At 33.5% G+C, this 24,281-nt stretch overlaps 1 protein-coding gene across 1 annotated transcript; it reads right to left on the reverse strand.

Moving 5' to 3' along the window:
• Window positions 1-14,490: 14,490 nt before the first annotated feature.
• On the reverse strand, window positions 14,491-18,442 carry LOC118048450 (protein QUIRKY). Its single transcript, XM_035058137.2, has one exon. The coding sequence runs from the start codon at window positions 17,999-18,001 to the stop codon at window positions 14,828-14,830; it is 3,174 nt and encodes a 1,057-aa protein (XP_034914028.1). The 5' UTR covers window positions 18,002-18,442; the 3' UTR covers window positions 14,491-14,827.
• Between the last annotated feature and the right edge of the window lie 5,839 nt (window positions 18,443-24,281).

Here is a 24,281-nt window from a genome sequence, read left to right on the forward strand (position 1 = left end):
TAGCTAGGGAAATTCAACATTTTCCTATGAAGTCTTTCCATGACTTTATCAAGAAATGCAAGTGTTTGATTTAGAAAAGAGAGAGGATGTAAGTGATAATTGGACTAAACCTCATGGAGGTGTTGGTAATTTACCCCTCGTTTTCCAAATCAAACATGGCATCATATGAATTGACGACAAATCATTTTCTATTTTAAGGTCAACGGTGTGACATTTTGAAGAACGAAGAATAGTAGAAAATAGTGGTGGTGCATGCCAAAGTATTAGTGAAGTTTTTGTATCAATTCAATTCAATAATATTTCGTTTTCTTCCCACTAGCTTTTGCCTCCTTTTTTTTCGTATACACGAATGGATTGAATGGATTGTGGCAGACATCAAGAAACCCACGCGAAGTGGCATTGAAGATTTTCGTAAGCAAAAAAAAAAACAAGAAAATGAGATTCATAGAAAAGTCAACATAGAAAAATTCCCAAGTGATTCTCCCACTGGAATTGCATCTCTTACAATTTTGGATTGGATTTAGTATTTGTAACTTTTAATTGAGAAGAATTGGATTAGTATTTGTAACTTCATGGTAATTAATGACATGCAATTGTGTCAATTCTTGCAATCTAAATATGAAAGTATAATTTTTCTCTATCAAAACTGACAACGTGGGAAGTGTCTTTGTTGATGTATTCAGCTGTTTGCAAGGGCAGAACCTGAGCAACAAATTATCGATGAGAACATGTCACCTGTCAAGGCCAGCAGTTTAGTCATTGCCCTCGCGAAGAATTGCTACCTGATCAGCTTAGGCATTTTTTCCATTACCAATTTTGTCTTTGTTGCTAGGCCCAGACAAGTGTCCAAATTATTAATTTTAGGCCTTGCTTATAAGTCTTATGGACTCTTTTCAGCCCTTGAAGTTGATTGTCTGTTCTATAACCTGATTTAGTTCATAGCTGAAGAACAGTTGGAAGAGACCAATGATTACTCTATCCATACATCCATATAAAACTGGCCAGAGACTAGATCTTAGAGTGAGGGAAGGGAACTCGTTAGCAAAAGAACTTGTCCTTAAAATCCAAAGATTTATTCATGGCTTCGCTCATGGTAGGTGGTTGGTGCTCATTGGGTAATCTTGAATATCATGTATGTAGTGAAAAATATAAAATAAAATTATTTAATTTTTTGTTAAGTAAATCTAGAGTTGTTTAGGGATTTATTACTTAAAATTTTGATATTTTTCGGTTTTGAATAATTATTTAAAGGCTGGGTTGTCGCAAACTACAAGCTGTCAATTATCTGGCCTTTAACGGTAATTCACACAAATCACTTATGAGAAATCTCCTAAATCCCTATTTAGAAGAGAAGGATTGCTATGCCTAGAGTGCTAACTCTAATTTTGTGTTTACGTAGTGTTTTTTGTCTAACAGACAACAACTCTAAAAAATAAGAGGCGTACCTTACTATTTATAAGAAAAAATAAAAAATCCTATAAATTGATAAAATATTAATTTTTCTCGCTGAATAATATCCATATATTAATTCAGGATAATTTTAGAAATCAACTCAATCAAGTCCTTATGTAATTTTTTTAGGTTTAGAAAATATAATTCATGTATTAATTATATTCTATTCTTTAATTTCTAAAATATATTTTAATCAAGTCATACTTAATTAAATTATCTTAGTTTAATTTCCGACTAATGGTTCTTAATGTGTATGACTCATTAGATTTCTAATATGTTGGTCAAAATATAAATTCTAATTCTAATTAAATATAATTAAATAAATTAAACCATTTAATTTATTATCTATTAAACAATTGATTAATTTATATTTAAAGATCACGTGCATCTTCTAATAACGTGTTATGATTCCCCAAATATTAGAAAAATTATTAGTGATTTGACTTAACCTTTCAGTGACTGGTTTCTCAGTGTAATTAATATCCTTTCATCAATAATGTTCCGATAAAACATTAAAGCATAGAATATATCTGTCATGTTACATCATGTTTGTTATCTACATAATAGTCATTAATCATTTGAATAAGATTTGAAACTCTTTTCAAATTTCATTTCACATTGACAAATGATTTCTCAATCAATATTATTTATGAACAGATGAAACGTCTTTCCTAATTCATTTAGGATGATGAATTATCTCTTGACAACTCAAGTACTTTTATATAGTTAATGCTATAGCTAATGCTTGCCTTTTTATTATATCGATTAAGATAGCATGTAACAAGATCAAAGTATAACATTCTCTATATAAGATGACTTGGTAATCTCAAGTTTAAAGATCGCTTACACAACGGTCACGTAAGCCTTTTTATAGACATAGGTGATTTATTCATATGAAATTCTCATACATATCAGTTCAGTGCACATGTCTTACAAAAAGCACATACATATTAGTTCTAAATATTCCTTATATCTCAGCTTATAAGAAGAACCGTTTTTTTTTTTATATATATAAAGGAAAGAACATAATATGTATCAGTTTTTACGACTCTAATGAATGTTCAGTATTTAAAAGAGCATCGACTAGGAATATTTTATAAACAATGCTTTGTTGTAATAAGAATCTCATAATTATAACAACTTTATTATTTTTTTTTATAAAATATTTTTGTCTCATGAAATTTATTTTTACTCTAGATTTATTAATCTAATATTATATGAATAGTAAAAATAAATTAAATTTTTTTTAATAATAAATATATATTTACATGAATATAATAATATCATGTATAACTACGCAATTGACTGTAACACATATTAATCTAAAATGTGCTCCACGGCTCCACCTATGCGTACCCCTCGAGCTCTCAACTTTGCATCACGCCTTTTTTATTCTCAATCCCAAATCTTTGTCTGCCATTGAACTTCTTCACTTTAACTATCTATCGCCACCACTTCACTCCTATTTGGTATCTAAAAATAACACTAGAAAATACAAATTTATTTCCCGTCTATACCTCTTCAACCATATACATTTTGTCTTTTGGTCTGTTTTATTTCAAGACAAAACGATACTTATTAATTATATTGAAAGTTGTATTCTTGGATAAGTTAGGGTATTCAATCCTTGTTGCATTGCGAGCAAAGCATTTACAAAGAAAATGAATGTTTGTTGAACCTGTTTATGGATAATTCTTCGTTAATTAATTAAATCATCCAACTCTTGCTTGGTTCGAAGAAAAGTCATATAGGGAATTGGTAGGATTTTGCTTATGGGATTGCTTCTATGGAGATTTAAGTACATTTTGAGCGTGCGATGCCTGAGAATTGTGAGTTGTGGTACACATCTATGTTATCGTTGTATACAATGTTGTGAACAATTTTTTTTATGTTGAGCTTAGCTAATTAATAGGTTCAGAAAATGAGAGTTTGGTCGCCAAAACTGTCCAGAGCAAACAAATATATATAGGAGATTTCAGGCTGAGATGATTGAATTTTGTTAAGCTCAGGTTTTGGTTTTTCCATTGAATGTTTTTATTGCTTGTTCAAATTGCTATTTCATATGCATGTATGTACTAAATTATAAAAAATGTTTTGTTTCATGCATCTATTTTTGCAGTCAAATGATAATATTTTTTTAAACATTTTTACCAAAAAATCAAGGAGTTCAACTTCCCTTTATCATTGAAGAGATTAGTCAAGCAACATAGTTTGCTGCTTGTTATCTTAACAAGAGGCTCCTATACATTCTGGTTGGTCGCGTTGCTTCAGGCGAATACTCTCAAATAGAGAAACTTATCTCGTTTATTGTGAGAGAAATTTTCGTCCAGAATGGTGTATGTGTTGGCAGACGAAATAATGATCTGAGATTAATCTAAGCATGAAGCTTCCGTACCCGGTAATTAACTCTCTATTTTTCTTGTTCCATAGGTGTAAGGCCTTGCTCTCTTTCAGCCTGAGCAATGCCTCTTCCACCCATCTCGAGGTGGTTCTGTTGGCTGGCTTGCGGCAGAGGAACATGCATAAATCTGATCAGCTACATAAAACGCTTTAGCTGGTGATACTGTAACGTTGTAACCAGGCATACTTCCTAACCTCACAATCACTCTAGAGACTAGGTAAAGCCATTACGCCTTAATTAGTTTCCTTTAGAAGTTGTGAAAACTCCTTGTAGGAAGTCTGCCAAAGATTAGTGACTTTAATTAGCTATGCTTTGAGCCCCGACTGCACTCCCCAACTCAACAAAATCTTTCAGAATTATGAAATTCTGTCCATGTAAACCCCCTCCACACTAGTATTACATTGCCTGGATCAAATTGGAAGATTTTAGAGACAGTATAATGTAAACCAGGATCCTTCAGGCCCCCTTATCTGATCTGGCATAGCTTCTACTGGGGTATTCTTAGCGAGAAAGGTCAAGTCTGGAGTAACAGCTAGCTAGTACTCTGAGCCCAAGGTCATGTAGTTGTTTCAGAAGCTGTAGACGTGTCTGGATTCCACAGGTTTTGACTCGATAGTGGCTTGGTTTTGAGCAGTGTCCAAGGCCAAGATTCATTTGGACCGGAGGTCGTTTCTGATGAAAGCCATATCATATAGAATTATATAGTGCATTGATTGTTGAAAACTGCAGAACATGTCCAGGAAACTTCTTGCTCAAGTCATTCCAATCAATAAGATTATTATCTAGTTCTGGTAGTTTTTCTCTGGAACCCATGCCATTCTTTCTTGAATTATCTCCCCTGACATGGAAGGGAGGATTCAAGAGTTTTGGGTCCGGCAGGTGCATTCTCAACTTCATCAATCGTTTCTTGACTGGAAACCAGCAGTATGCAACTGAGAGCTGATTTGAATTTTGGTTTCAAGATCCTCTGGACCTCTGGTGCTATAAAACTCTCTCCAGTTCCAGGTCCACGGTGTATATAGAAAGATTAGAGATGATACTGTCAGCACAGAGCAAGTAGTGAAATGGTTGAGAAGATTGGTTTATTGACTGCCTAGAAAAGAAAACTGGGACTTTAAAGAGACAATTGTCTTTTGAGGAATTCCGATGGCAATTAAGAATAGTATATGTATTCTAGAATATATATATTATATATATATATATTGAAATACTAATTTTGTTCTTTCGACGTGTATTATTTAACTGATTTAAAGTATTTTTTCTAATTTCTAATAGATTATTTAAAATTATTTATAAATGACTAAATTTATATGTTTATCAAATATATTTTTTTTGAAATAATTTTATATAATTTTGAATAATTATAATTAAATTAATCAGGGATATAAATTAAAAATTAACCATATAAAATATTTTTTACACGACTTAGTAAAAGTTAGGGACATAGATTGAATTATCTTTCAAAATTTAATAATTGATATTTACGATAAAAATATATAACTCTTAAAATAATAGTTGCTATAAAAAAGTTTCGCTTCCCATTATATTCTTATGAATCTTATTTTATTTTAAACATTTTTTTTTCAGGACATGATTATTTTCATAAAACAATATGTGGCTTGCATATAAATTAATACTACATCCATGAATTATCTGTCAAAGTTTTATAATTAATAGTTAAGAGAAATATATATAGCTCTTAAAAATTATAATTACTATGAGAGATTCACTTAACACTCTATTGTTTTGAAATTTTTTTAATTTAAATAGTTTCTTTTTTCAATTATATGTGACATTAATATAAATTAACAATACATCCATGGATAAAATTTATAAATTATTTTCTTAATAAATGTTTCCCTTTTTAATATTATTAAATATATGTCAATATAACCAAAAATAATGTAAGACATTAATAAAAAAATTACCTAAAAAATTAACTAAGGTTTTAATTTAATAATTTGATGAATTTTTGATGTAATTTAATCATTTATATATTTTAACATTTCTTATTATTTGGCTTGTTTTTAAGTTTTTTAGAGTTTTAATAATCAAAATAAAGTACTACTATAAAGTTTAAGGGTGATTTAAGTAGTTTATTTCATAGTTATGAAACTTGGTCAGGTGTAGTGGATGGTGTTTCTTGGTTGGGTTTCAAATCATAAAACCTAGGGTTATAATTGGTCGGGTTAAGCCCAGGTGACTTGCCGGGTCAACCCGAAACCTGGGTGAGACCTTACTTTTATTTTTTATTTTTTTTTCTCAATAAACTTTAGAAATATAAAATTAATTTATGAATATTTAGCCTCACATATTTTTTATTTTATAGGTTACATCCACAAGAATTGTTTCTTAATTTTTTGATGTATGATAATTATATATAACATACATCCATATGGATTATTTATTAACTTTTTGATGTGGGTTAACTACACGAAACTTTATATTTTTTCTTATAACTTACATTCATATAGATTATTTCTTAATTTTTTTTTATGTAGGATAACTATACTATACTTTGTGTCTCATTATTTTTTTAAAGCCTACATTTACATGCATTATTTTTTTTTTTTAATTTTTGATATGTAATAACTATATATAGCATACATCCAAATGTATTGTTTCATAATTTCTCCATGTGGAATAAATATACTACACTTCATTTTTCTTTTATATAGCTTATATCCATATTGATTGTTTTTTAATTTTTTTGATGTGGGATAACTATATATAACCCATATCCACCTAAATTGTTTTTAAATTTTTTGATATGGATAAATATACTACACTTCACATTTCTTTTATATATCGTACATTTATATGAATTGTTTTTTAATTTTTGATATAGGATAACTATACTTACATTTTATGCCTCATATTTTTTTATAGCTTACATCCATATGTAAAATCTCAAATATAATTATTATTTTTTATTTTTCCAAGTTGATTCAAGTCCACTTGTGTGACCTAAACCCGACCCATTTATCAGGATCAACCCCCGAGCTGAGTGTAATAACTATAATTTATTTTATGTTATTTAGGATTTTATGTGGTGCAAAAGTAACAAAGATTAAAAAAAAAAGGATTAATCTTAATTTAGCATTCATTTTAGATAATATCCTATTTTTTAAGAATTAATATTTTTTTAAAAAAAAAAAGTTTACCAATATTGGTCTTTCTCTTAGTTAGACGTGGGGTTTAATTTTCTTATTATTATTGGTAATATATTATAATTTTAGTGTTGTATTAAGGCTTTAATAATCAATTAAAAGTTTTAAGGAGTTACTGATGTGATATGTAGCTATGAATAAAAAAAAAAATACTAAACATTATATATTAACTAGTATTACTAAATAATAGTTTTTTAGTGACTACTAAGAGTTTTATTTGACTAAAAAGTATAAGTGAGGTATTTTATTTCCTAAATTTGTTATTAGCTCATATTTTTCAATTTCGAAATAGTTAAGATTGAGTTGCTTATATACTAGTTTTCTTATTGAAATAGGGAGATGCACATGCTAGATTATATGAAAAAATATTTAATATGAATAAAAATTCTTTTTTACTCTAACAAATGGTTTACAAATATTTTTTAGATAACACATAGAATAAATAGATTGAAGTTTTTTTCTAAAAAAAAAAAATTATGGTGATTAAGATATAACTAATAATAATGATAATATTATGAGGGATAAATATAAAGATGAAATCACATCTCATCATGCTAAAAAATAATAATTAAAGAAGTTATATAGAGATATAATATCTCATCCCTCTAAGAAGTAACAATTAAAGAAGTTATAAATAGATAATTATAGCTTCTATTCTGTTTCTTTTTCTTTTTATTTCCATTACAAATGTGGTAAGTATGGGTAATTATAACCCGAGCATTGTAGGTTTATATATATATATATATATATATATATATATATATATATATATATATATATATTTTTTTTTTTTTTTGAAGAAGAAGAAGAATAAGTTGACTTTGATAACCTTCACCTATTTTCTTTACATTAAGATGACTTTGAGCAGAATGTTGTTGTTGAGAATAAATCTTATTCTTGATAAAAAGGAAGATGACAATGAAATGAAGCTGATTACTCACCATGGATGATGCTCTTTCAGATAAAATCGAATCTAGACTCTGTTGATCCTACTTTGCTTCGTCACTCTTTTCTTCAGCTTCTCTTTTTCAAGATTTTCACCAACACATCGTCTTCTTTCTTTCTTAATTTTGTCCCATAGACGCAAACTCCACGTCCCCATCCCCTCCAATATTGTGGCTGTGAATCTTACTATCCAACAGGATATGCTCCCATCTGTTTCTGACAGAGGCTGAGGCACTCTCAAAAAGTAACTCTGTCATCTTGTGTTTTGGTATGAAACGAGAGCCCCGCAAGATCTCAAACCAATCAACATTTGTAGCTTTGATCCTCAAGCTACCCCATGCATTTTTTATTGAGAAATTCCCGTCAACACCAAGCTTCCTGGAAATGGAGTCGTCTTCTTGACTATTAGGATACATCACCGCACAAGCTGTTGCCTGAATATCAACAAATCCATCGTTACGAGCATTAAGCTAGCTATCCCAAAGAAATTCCTATTATTAACATCTGCAACCTTTGCACCTGAAGATATATAAGTATTGAACATGATGCTGCTAAAGCATCATGGAATACTCTTTGTCCCACCCAGAATCTTGTTCTTCGTGACTCATAGAATTCGATTCCCACTAAAGCATAAAGGAGGAACTCCCTTAATCCGGGAAAATTATTCTCCCTATTCCGGTCTTTATCATTGCTTGGCATTTGTCACTCCATTAACTTTTCCAGCAAATCTTATAGCACAATCTTACCATTCATCTTTCACCCTGCTTACTATGACAAGATGATCCTACCAAATAATAATATAGTCCATAAACTCAATAACAAGTTTTGCTTTCTTGAATCAACTTCATTTTCTTTTCTCACTTCAAATAAACTTTTAGATCTTTTTCCTTGAACAACCAAAATCTTTATCTTAATAATACCCAAATCTCTATTCAAATTATCCCAAAATCCATTCTCCATATCTACTTTCGTGTGATCAAATTGCTCAAGTAGTTGAACTCCTTCGGGACTTTGGTTTCTATATGGCTAAAACTTACCATCATGGTTATCATCAAAATTCTTAGCCTCTTATCTATATTTTCAGCTATAAATTCTTTTGGAGGTGAATTAACTTGTCTTGCAGACCTTATTCCTTCCAAACCTCTATGGTCTGGTTCATTTTAAAGACAAGCCACTTCGATTTGTAAACTAGCCACTCACTCATTACTTCGGCAAGCCTTGTATTCATCAACACCAATTGTTATTTTACAGCTAAATAACTCCATTTAGGATTATTTCTATATTTTGGTGGTGATAATTCACTCTTAGTTCACATCGTCAAACGTTAAAAAATAAGTTAGTAGCAATACACACACGTTTTTACAATAAATTTCACACCTCTTGTGTTTTATATAAATTTTTGGTTTTTCACTCAAATATGCTTACCTTTGCCTTTTAACACTCAATTATTTAAATTTCAATTATTTAAGGAACTAGTTCATAACAAATAAAAAATTAATATCTTAATGGTGTAATCAAATAATGTAAAGACTTTGAAAGTAATAAAGACTAAAAACTATCAATATGAAATCATGAATATCAATACGAATTCATTTGAAATATTAAAAATATTAAAAAAAATGAAAATTAAGAAACTATGGAATACGATTCAAAAGACTCAAGATAACAAAAACACTTATAATCCTTTTATATATATATGGTGATTGAAACTTAAAAAAATAATGATGCAAAAACTACCTTTTTTTAATTTTCAAGAAAACCCAACCAAATAAAACTAAAACATCTAAGATCAAGATTAATCTCCTTGAAACCCCAGGAATCAATAATTTTATTTCAGATTTAAAGCAAAAGTGGCCATATTATATGTTTCTTGATCAAGATTTGCGATAAACCTTAAAATTTTCTTTTTTGTTATTTTTCTTTGTTCTTTTTTTTTTTTCTATGTAAGACTTTTTTGATACAAAATCACAATTAATTAATTTTTTTCTTAAACTTTAAATCTTGACTAGTTTTTAGAGAAGATAAAGAGCTTGACAACAATGGATTATACAAAAACTTGAAGATAAAAGGGATATAACTTAATTAATTTAGAGCCTTATTATAATACAAACTAATGTGAAACTCATTGATATAAAGATCTAGAAACCTACAGTCAAATCAACCCTTTCCAAGAAATCTAAATTAAGACTTGTGATTGAGTTTAACACAACAATAACCTATACCAAGAGTAGTATAAAAGATGTAATAAAGGTTGGTTAGTTCTTTAATATGTTAGAGTACTTCAATGAAGGACTAAGAAGTATGAGCAAAATCACACACACATAATAATAATTGCTAATATCAAAGTTTGTCTCAAAAAAAAAAAAAACAATGAAACAAACATAAATGCAAGATAAATAATCTAATTTATAATAGGTAAAAATATCCACAATAATTCTAAAAAATAATAAAAGAGTCCTAAATAAAACATGAAAATGAGTTTTAAATCAATTGTGAAACTAATATAATTCATGTGTAATTGCTTCTAGATCTTATTGCAAGGCCTTTTTTTATGTCTAATTGCCTAAAAATTTTAACCCATTATAAAACTGAATCTCTAAAAAATTTTTTTGTAAGATTTTATCTTGATCCAATGATTAGATAAAAAAAAAACATTATGCTTGTTATAGTAAAACTAAGTATTAGAAAAAATAAACCTCTAATTTCTGAAATTAATTAGCCTATGAAGTAGATAGATTAGGATCTTTTTATGCATAAATTAAATTGAATAAGGTATAATATTAACCTATTGATGTTGCCTCTTTAAAATCCATCTTAGCCCAAATATTCTCAATAAGTTCATTAAATGCATCTTTGAGTATTTTTACCCTTAATCTTGTAATTGGCCCAGTTATAATTTACAATAGATTTTTCAATGTAGTCTTTATCATATTATTTACTAATCAAAGTGAACCCATAAGATTATTGGTATCAAAATCAACATGTTGAGATCTTTCCTTATAGGAAAATAAAAAATAAAAAACAGATTATATTTGGATACTAGATGTTCAAGAGATATGACAAGTGATAAATCCAAATTCACCTCTTTCAAAAAAAATTTTTTTTTTTTTTTTGGAAATATGATAATAAAAACATTACCAAGGAAAAAGTTAAGGGTATTGGTAATATTGAAAAATCCTCTACTTTAGATTTTGACTTTGTCAATTATATAGTCAATAAGAAAAGCACTAGTAGGACTTGCCAATTCCTAGGACATGCCTTGGTTTCATGGTCTAGTAAAAAGAAAAAGTTGGTGCAACTTTCACTACGAAAGCTAAATACATTTCTGTTGGATCATCTTATGTCTAAATACTATGGATGAAGCAAATCTTAATGGACTTTGGTCTTAAGCTAGATCACACCCCAATTTATTATGATAACACTAGTGCTATTAATCTAACCAACACTAGTGCTGTTAGTCTAACCAAAAATCCAATCCAACATTGAAATTCTATTTAGTCATAGTGAAAAAGCTCAAATCATAAGGTTTCAATCAACTCATCTTCTTACCATCTTAGAATGAGTTATCTTTGAGGTTGTGCACCATGTCATTGTTCCTTATAATAGTATAAATAATGAGCTTGACGGGGATATCATTTAGATTATGGCTTGTTTTAAAACACATAGAGAAATCAATCTTTCAGCCTTCATTATAAGAAACATGCTTATTATTTTGCAATAATTCAATGCCCCTCTTGTTTATGATCATATTATAACTAGGTTCTTTATCATCAAACATATTTTTAGACAATAACAATAAATCACTTCCTTCTTTTACTTGAACAAAAACTACTTAGTACCTTTTTTAAGTGGGATCATATTTTCAATCAATTTGTTTACTAGCACAACATAGCCCTTTCTATATTCCTAGCACGACTCTCTCATCTCTTAAACAAATGATGTGTGATCTCACTTCCACTATGCGAAGCTAACAAGAACAGATATTAGAACTTCAAACTAATTATTTTGGATATGTTGTAGGTTAGCTAAAAAGAATTCTTGGCCTGAATTTGATCCCAATAATGATAAAGTTTATGAGGAAAATGATAAGATTATAATCTTGAGCCTTGAAAAAGATTGTGATATGTTTTAATCTTCATCATTGAAGAAATTGTGTAAGGTTTTCTAATCTTGATCTAAAAAAAAATTAGTGTAATTTAAAGGTTTAATTGAAAATAAACCATTAATTGATAGTCAATACTTGGACGACGAAGATTCCAAGAGTGGAGTCAGTTGTTGTTCGAACCACTATAAAAATTATTGTGCTTTAATTTCAAACTTTTTCTTCAATTTCTCTTCAATTAAACCTTGAATTGCATGCCGACAATATTTAATTTTTTGATGAGTTGTAAATTAAGTTGTCATAATTGTAACCCAAAATGTATTTTATTTTTTAAACCTTTTTCTTCAAAGATTTGTTTTCTAAAAATAAATATTTTTATTTTTCTGAAAATATTTTCTTCAAAAATAATTTTTAAAAATGGTTTTGAAGACTCTTTTTTTGAAAATTTTAAGAAGAGTGAAAATCAAGTTATGATAGTTGTTAAGAATTCAACCATTTATCTTTAAAACTAAATTGTCCATCACTTAGTGCAAATAATTTTGTTTTCCTATTACAAGTAGTCTATTAGAATTCCAACAACATCACTTTAAAAAGATATACTATCCTTCAAAATAAGAAAATAACTAATACTTGTTCTACTAGAAAACCTCTTTATCCCTTCAGTAACCCGAGCTTCTAGGATCAAATCTAATTTAATAAAAATTAATTATGATATTTTTAATTAATTAAAAAAAAGTTAAAAACATTGAAAACCTTAATAAACATATAAAACTTTAAACTATCCGGGTATTAGGAAAAGAAATGGAATAGATAGATTTATTGAATCTAGTTAGGTACATTTTCGGCTTCAGGGAGTGGGAAAGCGGGTTTGATGGCATTTCTAGAAATTGGAGAAGATGGGTCAGATGAGTTGTTTATGCCATAAAAAATAATTTTTTAAGTTAAAAAAATTATTTTATAATAAACTCATGTCAAGATATATGCTCAAACCCGGCCAAGTCGAGCGCGCAAATGTGACTTGAACTCAAAGCTCACTAAGCCTAAAGCCTCACATCTCTAAAAGCTTTGGTGCTTTACGAGTCTAATTTTAATTTTTTTTTTCTACTTTATACTTTATACATCTCAAGAAAATCTTGTAATTTTTTAAATAAGAAATAGATGTCTTTTTTAATTTGAAAAGGTAAGCTATCTAGGATTTCTTGAGATTCATTTCTTATTCTATCAAAAATAATTTTAAACATGTTTATATTTGATGTTAAATACTTTAGTTGAAGAATAAATTTTGAGAAAGTTTTAATCCAAAATACAAGTAAACCCCACAGTAAATTGGCTTCAAATATGTTAATTAACTATGTTTTTAAACGAATTTTCTATCACCCAATTTAGCAAAACATGTATGGTTTGAGGCTGAATATTCATTGATTTGGAGATAAGAAATGTATCTATCAGGAAAAGTTGAGAATCCCACGTTACTTGTCACCAGAAGAGGGGAAATGATGGAGCAATTATACGTGCTAACAATCTTTGGATTTTCCTCCTACCATCTTAATCCACAATCACTAATTAATAATAAGAAAATATTAAGGCTAGTTTATGTAAAGTGCTTTCTGTACCAACAGCTCTGGAATACACGCATCCTACAAAACCCTAACTCGAGCATTATACTTTAGAGCAGGATGGACTCACGTTCACAAAGACATGCCAAGTAAAAATCAAGGATGAATTCAGTGATTTGCTTATTGAGCCATATATATACCCTCACCATAGAAATACTCGACGACATCAGAAAACTGGAAGCATTTATCCTGAAAATAACACCGAAAAAAACAAAACAAAACAAGAAAAACACCTTGATCCTAACCTCAACCCAATTAAAAATTAAAAGAAAATGAAAGTGGTGACATCATAAACAGTAATCCCAACTGGAATGACCGTACCAGCGCTTCCTGCATTATATATAGTGCTTGCAATTCATCCCTCTGAACCAAGTGCTGGCCCTACTGGTGTGCAGGAGCTGCTTTCCCAGCCTCGAAAGGCAACTTTATCAATCACAACCCACCAAAAAACAAAAAAAGAAGATAGGAAATCTACAAATAACAACGTAAAGGCTCTATCATCTGACTTGGAGGGGGCCATTTGCAGTAAGCGATAGGTTGATAAAGCAGAGCTGTGCAGAAAAATCCAACTCTTTTGAAAATTAGTCTCGATGATGTCAGTTGCCAGACTAGCATTTTGACCTTGATGTTTATTCGTTGTTTGATGCTATTAAATAAGAAGACAACTTTAGGAAAGGCAAGATTTCTGATACTATATGGCTTCTGATACAACAGGAAAACAGACATTATCTGATCTCTGCCCTGATCTAATTCTTGATTAGGGAAGTTTTTATATGGAAGAGCGAGAGTAACAAAAGAAAAAAGAAGAAAAAGAAGAAGATGTTAATGAATGTTACAACGTTGGAAAAGCATTTCAATGTTTACACTTTCCAAAATGACTCTCATTGGTGTCTCCCATTCAAACTCGGTTTTTTCTCTTATTTCAAGTTTTCAGCCTCAATCCGCCAATTCTATCTCAACAACAACTAAATAAAAATAAATAAATAAATAAAAAGGAAAAACATACTTTTTACTTTCTTCCCACTTTTCACTCCTCCCAACGTTTATCTGGGACAGCTTTTGTCTTCGGGTTTGCTTCCATCATCCCACAATTTGGGGCTGCTCATACTAAACTATTCACTATATCAATTTTTCCCATTACCTACATTAACCGATCAGATAAGCTTGGTAGCCGCCGGAAAAAGTTCAAACTAGCCGGTGGCATCGGGTCCCTAAACATGGGGTGTCGTAAATAATAGAATCCCAAGGCCACCGCTACCATTTTTGGTGGAACCACATAGAGTATCAGTGTTATAGCCAAACACACCCCTATGAACAACTTTGTGGCCCTCGGGTCTCTCCAACTGACCAAAGCCTGAACCCGCTCCCCTTGGGTTGCAAAATCACCCAAAACTGTTTGGACCCGGGCTGCCAGCACCCGTAACCTGTCATAACGGGCCCTTATAATTTCAGGTGGTTTCATACTTGGTATTGTATCAAATTCCTCATCCAATTCATCCGGGTCAACCGTTTCCGCTTGGGATAACCGGATATCCATACCCGCTGGTATCTTCGGTCTGAATCTATAATACCAAACACCAATCAAAATCACATATAAAAACCCTGTTGGGACAACCAAATCCGGATACCAAACAAGCACCAAATATAAAGCATGAACTAATACTGTTGTAACCGAGTTCCTCCACCTCCGAATATCATCCAACCATTTAGCCAACCCGACAGCCCATGCAAGAACCGCTACAATTCGAAACCAATTAGCTTTTCTCTTCCTCATGCTCCATGTATGAGAGTCCGCATCCAACATATACCTAACAACCTCTGGTCCCAGTGGTGGCTCGGACCGTGCAAGCCACAAAGAAACCATTCTGGTAGCTGCTCCACGCAGTGCCTCTTGTTGGGCTACCCCGAGCGGGCGAAGATAGTGCATTTTAGGAAGTAATGGCTGGCCATAAGCCGCGCAAGTATCCGGCAACAAGCTTGGGCAAGCAAACCGAACCGCTAACTCGATCTCACCCATTTTCTTCAACCCGGTTCTTAATAAAACCAACAAAGGATATGAATTCGTATACACCTTGTTGCTCTCCAATGTAGATACTCGTATACGAATTTTTCCTATACGACAATCAGGTTTATCATCAGACATGTCGCCAAACATGTGCCAATTGTCAAACACACCAATGGTGAGAACCGTGCAAGGATCATAGACCTGCCAGGTATACTGCTCGTTCCAACGTGGATCAAAGCTATCTGTGATTGTTCTTGTGCGGACCCATTTTTTGCCAAATTTAGCCACACAATAAGCATCGGTCGAACCTTTGCCTCCACCCTTGGTCTTCATGGGCAGCAACCCACGAGCTCCTAGTATCCCCAGCTCCAACACCCCAATAGCTGGCTTCCATAGCTGCTTAGCCGTGGGTCTAAAATCACTGCACACGTGCGCCGCTTCATCCAGCACGTGATACCCTCCCTCCAAACAGAGACGTAAATGGATTCTCCCACGGTAGGGCCCGCCATTAGCACCAGCACCTCCTCCCCCGGTGTCCCCACCTCCTTCCAGTGTGAACCATTTGGATGCCACGTGGCGCTCATCAATCCGTTGCTCAATTGAGCTCACAGGAATTATGATGTGCCCGAGTAGTAGTGCATCCTTGTTTGTACGGTCCTCCACTAACAGAATCAACGACTCTTCGAGTAGCTCGCCGGCGACAAAAATAAGGTCCTCGATCCATTGGAACGACGTACTATGATTGCTCATGGACCCTCGCCTCGTTTTCGCTGATTGGAATCCTAATTGTGCCTTGACTCTGACCTCCGGTGCTGTTAACGGTGGCAGATTGGATGCCATGCGAAGATCCTGAGCTTCAATAACTGTCACTCTCAAATACCACAGCTTTGGGGACTGGTAAACCTTCGAGCGCGTGTGGGCGACGTATGGCGCGTCTGAAGTCCACGCTTCAGGAAACGCATCATCAGCTTGAGTCCCAATCCAAACAGAGAGCTGGATATCGCCAGACACCCTACAGGAGTTCTGATAAGCGGCGGCGCCACTTTCCAATCGGTACCACTGAGGGGCAAGTGGACTGTCCGGCGGATCCCTCACCGGGACATCAGAGAGATCAAGGCAAACTCCTCCGAGAAACTGCTCCGAATGCGAGTCCCAAACTGAAATCTCTAAAATGCCAGCATCGGAGGACTGTACGTCAGCCTTGTTATTATGGCCCAATGCAAAAGTCTGGTTCCACTCAAACGCGCCTGGTGAGTCACCAGGTCGGTAACTCGCTGGTTTATACCTCTTAAAATGAGTTGAGGTCCTTAACTTTATAAAAGGACTCTCGTTTTGCGATAAACCACGAGCCTTGACAATTTTGATATACAAATACTGCATTGGTTCAACAAGATCATAAGGATGGATTCTCTCCGTCGGTTCAGATTTGAATCTGCCTGAAATTACTTTCGGAGTAAAATCTCCATTTGGCCTCCTCATTGTCTTGACTCTGGTATTACCACTGGACTCTCTCGTAGTCTGCATCATCCTCACCTCTGGATGGTAGTGAGTGTGTGTTTCCATAGAATGTAGAGGAGGAGCATTAAGGCCCGGTGGCGGCTCCTCTGGAAGCGGTACTTGTGATTGTTGTGGTGGTGGTTCCGAGTGTACATGCACCACTGGCGGTGGAGAATCCTCGACCACAACTGGAGGCGAGTGAGTCCCATTCTGATGGTGTTGATGTTGGTGATAATCGTGGTAGTTAAACTCCGCATGTTCAGCGACTTGGAAAACCCTGCCCTCCTCAACCATTGTGACTGCGGGAGACTTTTGCGGGTCTTGCTGTTGAGGCGGAGGTGCATCTTTCTCGGGGGGAGGTGGGGGTTGTTGCTGATCGTCTTCAAGTAACTCATCATAATAGCAAATTCTTAGACCGATTTCACCTCTAATCCAGCTAAACACACTTTTCTTCTCTAGAGGGAAATAAACAATCCCTTCATCACCTCTTTTAGAAAACTGAGAGCCGTAGACTTTAACTCTCCCCAAGAAATGGTTTTTACGGCCACTGCCATTGCAAAATTTCTTGTCATTAAAAACCTCGATCTCCAGCTCTTCGAACTCCATGTTGCTTGGGTCGGAAACGATGAACTCGAAGGTCTCTTTCCATACTGGATTGAGGTCTCGGTATTTTGTGTTGGTTCGTTTTCTTTGACCGTCAAAGTCTGCAATGACATAGGCGCTGGAGCTTCCCTGACCGTCTTTGGGGAGAAGATCACGTGCATCGACTACTTCTACTAGTACTTTCCGAACGGTTTTGGGTGGTTCGGTCATTTTTTTTTTTTTTTTTTTATTACTTCATGGGGAGTAATAAACCAAAAATAAAAATCGTAGGGTTTTGATGGGAAAGTGAAGAAAATGGGTGCTTCGGTTTGATCTGGATTTTGACAAGGAGAGAGAAGCAGGGTGGATGATAGCTGCTAGAGAGAAGAAAATGGGTGCTGCATCTAGCAATGGATGTCTTTTTTTATTCTTTCGAGGCGTTGCTTTTTGAATTTGCGTTACTTTTTCTGTTGCTTTTTTGAACTTGCGTTTCCTTTTGTTATTCTTGTTTTTTAATTTCTAGTTACAGTATTATTCAGTTGTGCTTTGCTATAAGATCTTGAGAGGGAGACAGAGGGAGTGAGGGAGGGAGGGAAATGGGGATTTTGGGAATGAGATTCTTTATTTTATCATCTTTTGAAAGAAAGGGAATGGGATTCCATGAAGCTTTTTTCCCTAAAAAGGGAATGATATTCTATCCCTTCTCACGAAGAGTTTTGGGTTTTTCTACGGTTTAAATTTTCTGTATGCGTACTGAATATTTTATAGCCATCGAATATAATTATTATTATTATCATTATTAAATTATAAAGTTTCATGTTATTTTTTTTATTCACTATCCTGCATTCCTTGGGATCCCTTCTTCTTTCCTCCTTCAAACCTCCCTTGTCTATTTCTTAGACATTATTGAAGTGTTCATTTGCAGACAGGACAAGCCAATGTTTCCAAGGTATCTGGTTTTTCATTTTTTCTATATATTTTTTAATATTTTGCTTTGGTATCTGATCTTGCTATTCTTATGAAGGTAGAGTTGAAGGGAAGCTGTCACGTTTACATTTTCTGAAGTACCTGAATTTGATGTTTGTGTTTAAGTTTTGTGCTCATTTTGGAGGTCCCGTATCAACTGCATCGGGACTGATTTTTACTCTTTTGAGAGTGCAAAGAAGTGAGAGCCTTCCTCCCTTGCTCTGTGTTTTGTGCGATTGTTAATGCATTTGTAAAATGCCTGGTGTTTGTGCAGTTTAGGCCGGAGGTCCTTCAGAAAAGAAGTTAGATCTAAGAGAGTAGCTAACCTCCTGCCGTAATACTACTAGTTACCTCGGTGACGTTGTGTTGAAGTTTTTGTTAGAGATGCTAAATTTGAGTTATGTTTGGCAACTGCCTGAACCTGTGCCTATTGAGATCTAATATATCCATTGAATGTCTGGTCTTTTAGTGTTGTTGCTGCTACTTTTTGCAGACAACGAGTTTTAAATTGTCTCTTTTTACATAGTCTATGATCTACTTTTCTCTGTAGATGTAAAACCCTGTTCAGTTGGGAAAATTCAACAGGATCATCTTGTCAAAGCATGTAGTGAAAAACCTTGAACGTTTTGGTGATATTTTGAGCTGTGATTTTCTTCATTTGGTGAAGCGAATGAGTATATCATGAAAACACAATGTATGTTGTCATCCATAAACATGCATCTCAATGCCTTTACCAGTTCTATTCTCTCTGTGTCCAGATCTGCAATTACTCGGAGTGATGCAAAAAATGCTAAAATATACATGTACATTAACAAGTTATCCCTCCGGAGATTGGGATCTGTAGACGGTGGAATGTAACCTGGACCCTTCTTACTCTTCATCTCGCCAAGTCAGGTTTCAATTGCAATTTACAGTGTGAAAAAATCAATTTAATCAAAAATTTTAAACGGTTAAGTAAGATTTAAGATATAATTTATATTATTTTTAATACAGTTTTTCAAAAAAAAAAGTTTGAATTTAAAATTTTCATAGATTTATACTACTTTTTACTTAATTTTTATCAAATAAATAGAGATTATTGAGATTTAAACTTGTGCTATATCAAAAAATCATTCAATCAAAAAAAGTTAAACTATTAGATTAAAATTCTAAAATATAATTTATATTATTTTCTAACATTTAATATATTATAATAAAAAAAATTAATTCAACCTAAAAATTTAAATTGTTAGATAATGTTTCAAAATATAATTTATATTATTCTCTAACACAGCTTTTCAGGTGAAAAATCTTTGGGATTTTAAACTTACAAGCTTACATAATATCTTGTATTTAATTTTTATCAAATAAATAAAAAAATATAAAAATTTAAACTTGCGACCGATTATTATCAAAATTTTAATATTATATCAAATAATTAATTCAATTTAAAACTTAAATAGTTAAATAAAATCTTAAAATATATTTATATATATATTTTTAATATGTATATCTTCACACATAATACGTAACAACATAAGATTGGAACAGATCGAGATCATGATTTAGTTGCGGATCCAATGCTATTGTTAACCGAAAATGCGATGAAAGTCTAGGAATAGAAATTCAACATCGGGATCAGAGACTAAATTCTCACAAAACTATCAGAATGTCTCTGATTTGGATGGGTTTAAGCGTTAATTCTTAATCTGTGGGGAGTAGTTATTGTTAGCGTTAATTCCGAAATCAATCCATTCATTAAAGCTGATTGTTCGAAGTTATTTTTAAATGTCCATTTAAGTCGAGCGAAGGGGCTGTTGAGAAAGAGCATTACCGAAAGATAATATTCAATACGTTGATCTCACCAGATGCAATAACCCTCTCCGAGACAAATAATTTACTGCTAATGTCTCCTCGCTGGTATATCCTCTTTGTGAAATGCCTAATTAATTATAATCATGTCCGAACTTCGGAGGTGCGCAAACGCAGCTTGCTATACAAGATGTCCGTGTTCAGCTCCTCTCTGCAACTTGCAAATTGTTTATCAGGTATAATCTGGGGATGCAAACTCAAGGAATCATCAATACCAGCTATAATTCTCTCTGCAGATCTATGGGCAGTCGAGTGTCTGCATAATTCCATCCAACTTTAGGATGTGTATGCTTTGCTTTGTGCATATTTTTCTTTATCTCTTCTTTAGTCTACAGAGCATCATCTATAACAGGTGGTGTTGTTTTAGGGTCTATATTCCCCTTTGACTTTGGATTTTTAATTGTAAGTATAGAGTGCCATAACTTCTTCTTTTTTTCAATAGTTTTTTATTTAAAAATATATTAATATCACTTTTTTATTTTTAATATCAAAATTACTAAAAAAAAAACACTCAGCAAAATGAATATTCACCGATACTACATTTACTTGGAAGAGTTTTGGAGTGGCTTTTGAGGCACTGTGGGCTAATTTACTCTGACTGAGCCCATCGTACTACTGTTCCTTTGCACCGTGTGGAGTCCAATTTCTTTTTCTTTTTCTTTTTTTCTTTTTTTTATTTAAGAAGCTAAATGAGGCTAAGCCCCCGAAATAGTTTTGGCATTGAGCAAGGAAACTCGAGATGTAAAATGACCATCTGAAGCATTTGTGACCTGATAGAAGGACAGCCCAAGACGTTTGAGTTTTCCAGTTGTCGCTGCGTATTTCCTTGGTCAAGCAGCGAGAATGCATTCTCTCATTAGTTTAGAGCCTTGACATGGTCTTTGACTGAACCCAGGAGATGGATTTAGTCTAAACACGTGAGCATTGGCCTCAGGATTCTATTTGCCCACCAAAAAAGGAAGCATCCTGTTGTGCTCTGCATCTCTGTCTCCATCACAGTTTAGTTGCTGGAGCTAACCTTGAAGATATCGTTTTCAGTGGAATTCAATAATTTATCTGCCTTTATCTCCAATTCTCTGCATTTACTTCACTTGTATTCCTCGCTTGGCTTGTGTCTAAAGCAACCCTCAATTATTATTTCATTCAGATCCATCAGAGATTACAGGAAGACTCGTTCCCATGCCGGTTGCCTGTCAGAGCAGTGCTAAGAAGCAACTATTTCTTTTTTTTCAAGGTACTAAAAGAGACATTCTCTGGATCCCACCCAAGTTTGTCTGGAGTGGCTGTCCTTACTACTACTCTGCAATTAATTAACAGCTCCAACATTCCAAAGGCATATAGGGAAATTATTTATGTTTGTTCCCAGGCACCAACTTGGATTTCCTAAAGACAAAAGGTAAAGCTTCTTGAACATTAACTATTTTCTGTCCATTCACTTGCCGAGGGAAAAAGTATTTAGACGACCACCATGATATAAGAGAAGGATGAGGATGCCAATGGCTTCATCAATACAGAAGATCAGAAGCAAAGGATCAGACAGATTACGAGTACCAGATATCATTGTATCAGTGGTCTTCATATTTGGCTGCTTCCTGTTCTTCATTCTCTTCATCTCACAAACGTAGCAGTTTGTTTGACTTGATGAAAGTTGGAAGCAAATCTCTGAGGTGATTATGACACGAAATTGATTTGATTTTGATTAACACATAAGTTTATACAATGATATAAAAGTACTTGCAAATATGGAACTAGCCCTCACATGAGACCGCAAACCCTCACATAAGAACTGCGGTCGTCTATTAGAGAAATGGCAAGAATTAGCTGCTATTGTTTTTTTTTTTTTTTTTTTTTTAAGGTACTACGAGAAGCAACTATCTAGACGTTGGGCAAACCTAACAACAGTGAGATGTAACAAGTGTCGTAGAGTGGATGTCCTCAGTGTCCAGTAATCAAGAGCCCCAACATTCCAAACTCCAAAGGCAACTAGGCAAGTCATATCTGCCCTGTATTTTTATGCCCAAATGACCATACTTGGATTTTCGTAAAGACGGAGGGCAGGAACAACATTTGGTTATGGCTTTTAGGCATCCAAGTTACTTATTTTTTTAGATCCAAATGCGAAGGACTGTCTTTTGTCCTTTCACATGCAGAGGGGGAAATAACTCAAGAGAATAAGATGACATCAGAAATAACAGAAGAGAAGGATGATGATTCCCCTTGCTTCTTCAATACAGACAATAAGAAGCAAAGGATCAGACAGATTATTGAATACCGGAAATCGTTGTACTGGTCTTCACCTTCACCTTCATTGTCATCTTCAACTGCTTCCTGTTCTTCATTCTCTTCATCTCACAAAAGTAGTAGTTTGCTGGACTTGATGAAAGTTGGAAGCACATCTCTGAGGAGATTATTTGACATGGAGCACACAAGTTTGGCAACCCATTTTCAGGAGTACAGTGGCTCGCCGATGATAAAGCCTCTCCCTCTATGGGGCAGTGATACTGAAAATGAGGTGCATGATCCATGGGCATCCATCAGACAGATTGGGACTTTTAGTGATCCTGGGTCCGATGAACCTAGTAAGTTTGCTTCTGGTAGCTACAGGAACGATGATTTTGCCTCCAAGGATTAAATGGCAAATAATCGCAAGTTAACCAGAAAAAATTCATTTCGTAGGTTGCCGGGATTTCGTGTATGGAGATTTAGGAGATTTAGTTTCAGGTTGAGATTGAAAAGGCTTAGGATTATGATTTGTGGTAAAAATTCTGAAATCAGATCAATGTAACCTTAGTTCTTTTCTAGTTCACGAAAAGAAAGAAAAGATGATAACCTTGTTGATGCAAATGAGGAGACAGGGGAAGAGACCCTTTAACTCACAAAGCCTACTCAAAGAATCTTGAAAGCTGTTATAAGCTTGTTAGCCGTTAGTTATTATTATCCTAGTTAGCTGATAGTTTTCTAGTCAGATTAGTATTAGGTCTTAATTACGTATTAGATTGTATTTAAGAGAGGAACAGAACAAAAGATAGACAGTTTCTGTATTCTTGACAATTGCTTTTCTTTAAACATAAATTGGAGTGATTCTTCTACAGAGAGATTTTGTGTTAATTGCTTATTGTTCTTATTAGGGTCAATGAGAGGTTGCACCTGAGGGCATTTACATTAATTTGGTATCAAAGCTCTTCATAACTGTAACCCGGAATAGTAACTCGTATATTATGTCGAGCACTCATGTTCCCAACAATTCCCCATGCCAACATACCGATTTCTAATATCAAATCATCCATATCACCACTATGTTGAAACAGCTATCTAATCGAATGGATGCTGTGGATGAACATCGAGCTCAAGAGGGGGTTAGATCTCCTAATAGAAGGGGGCGTAGCCTACTTCGTGAGGAGTCATTGGAGGGAAATCACCACCGAGTTCAGCATCACAGAGATGACTTTTCGCGAAACCGTGACAGGCAAGGGCTGGAAAATCAACCCATCGACGAACTCACTAAGAGAATGAAGGTGGATGTACCTGATTTCTATAGCAAATTGGAACGACATGCTTTTAAAGATTGGTTAACAGCCATAATATAAATTGAAGTGATTCCTCTACATAGAGATTCTGTGTTAATTGCTTACTGTTCTTATGAGGGTCAACCAGAGGTTGCACTTGAGGGAATTTACATCACTTGTATTCAAAT

Source organism: Populus alba, chromosome 6 (assembly GCF_005239225.2).
Source record: "Populus alba chromosome 6, ASM523922v2, whole genome shotgun sequence".
Classification (NCBI taxonomy): domain Eukaryota; kingdom Viridiplantae; phylum Streptophyta; class Magnoliopsida; order Malpighiales; family Salicaceae; genus Populus; species Populus alba.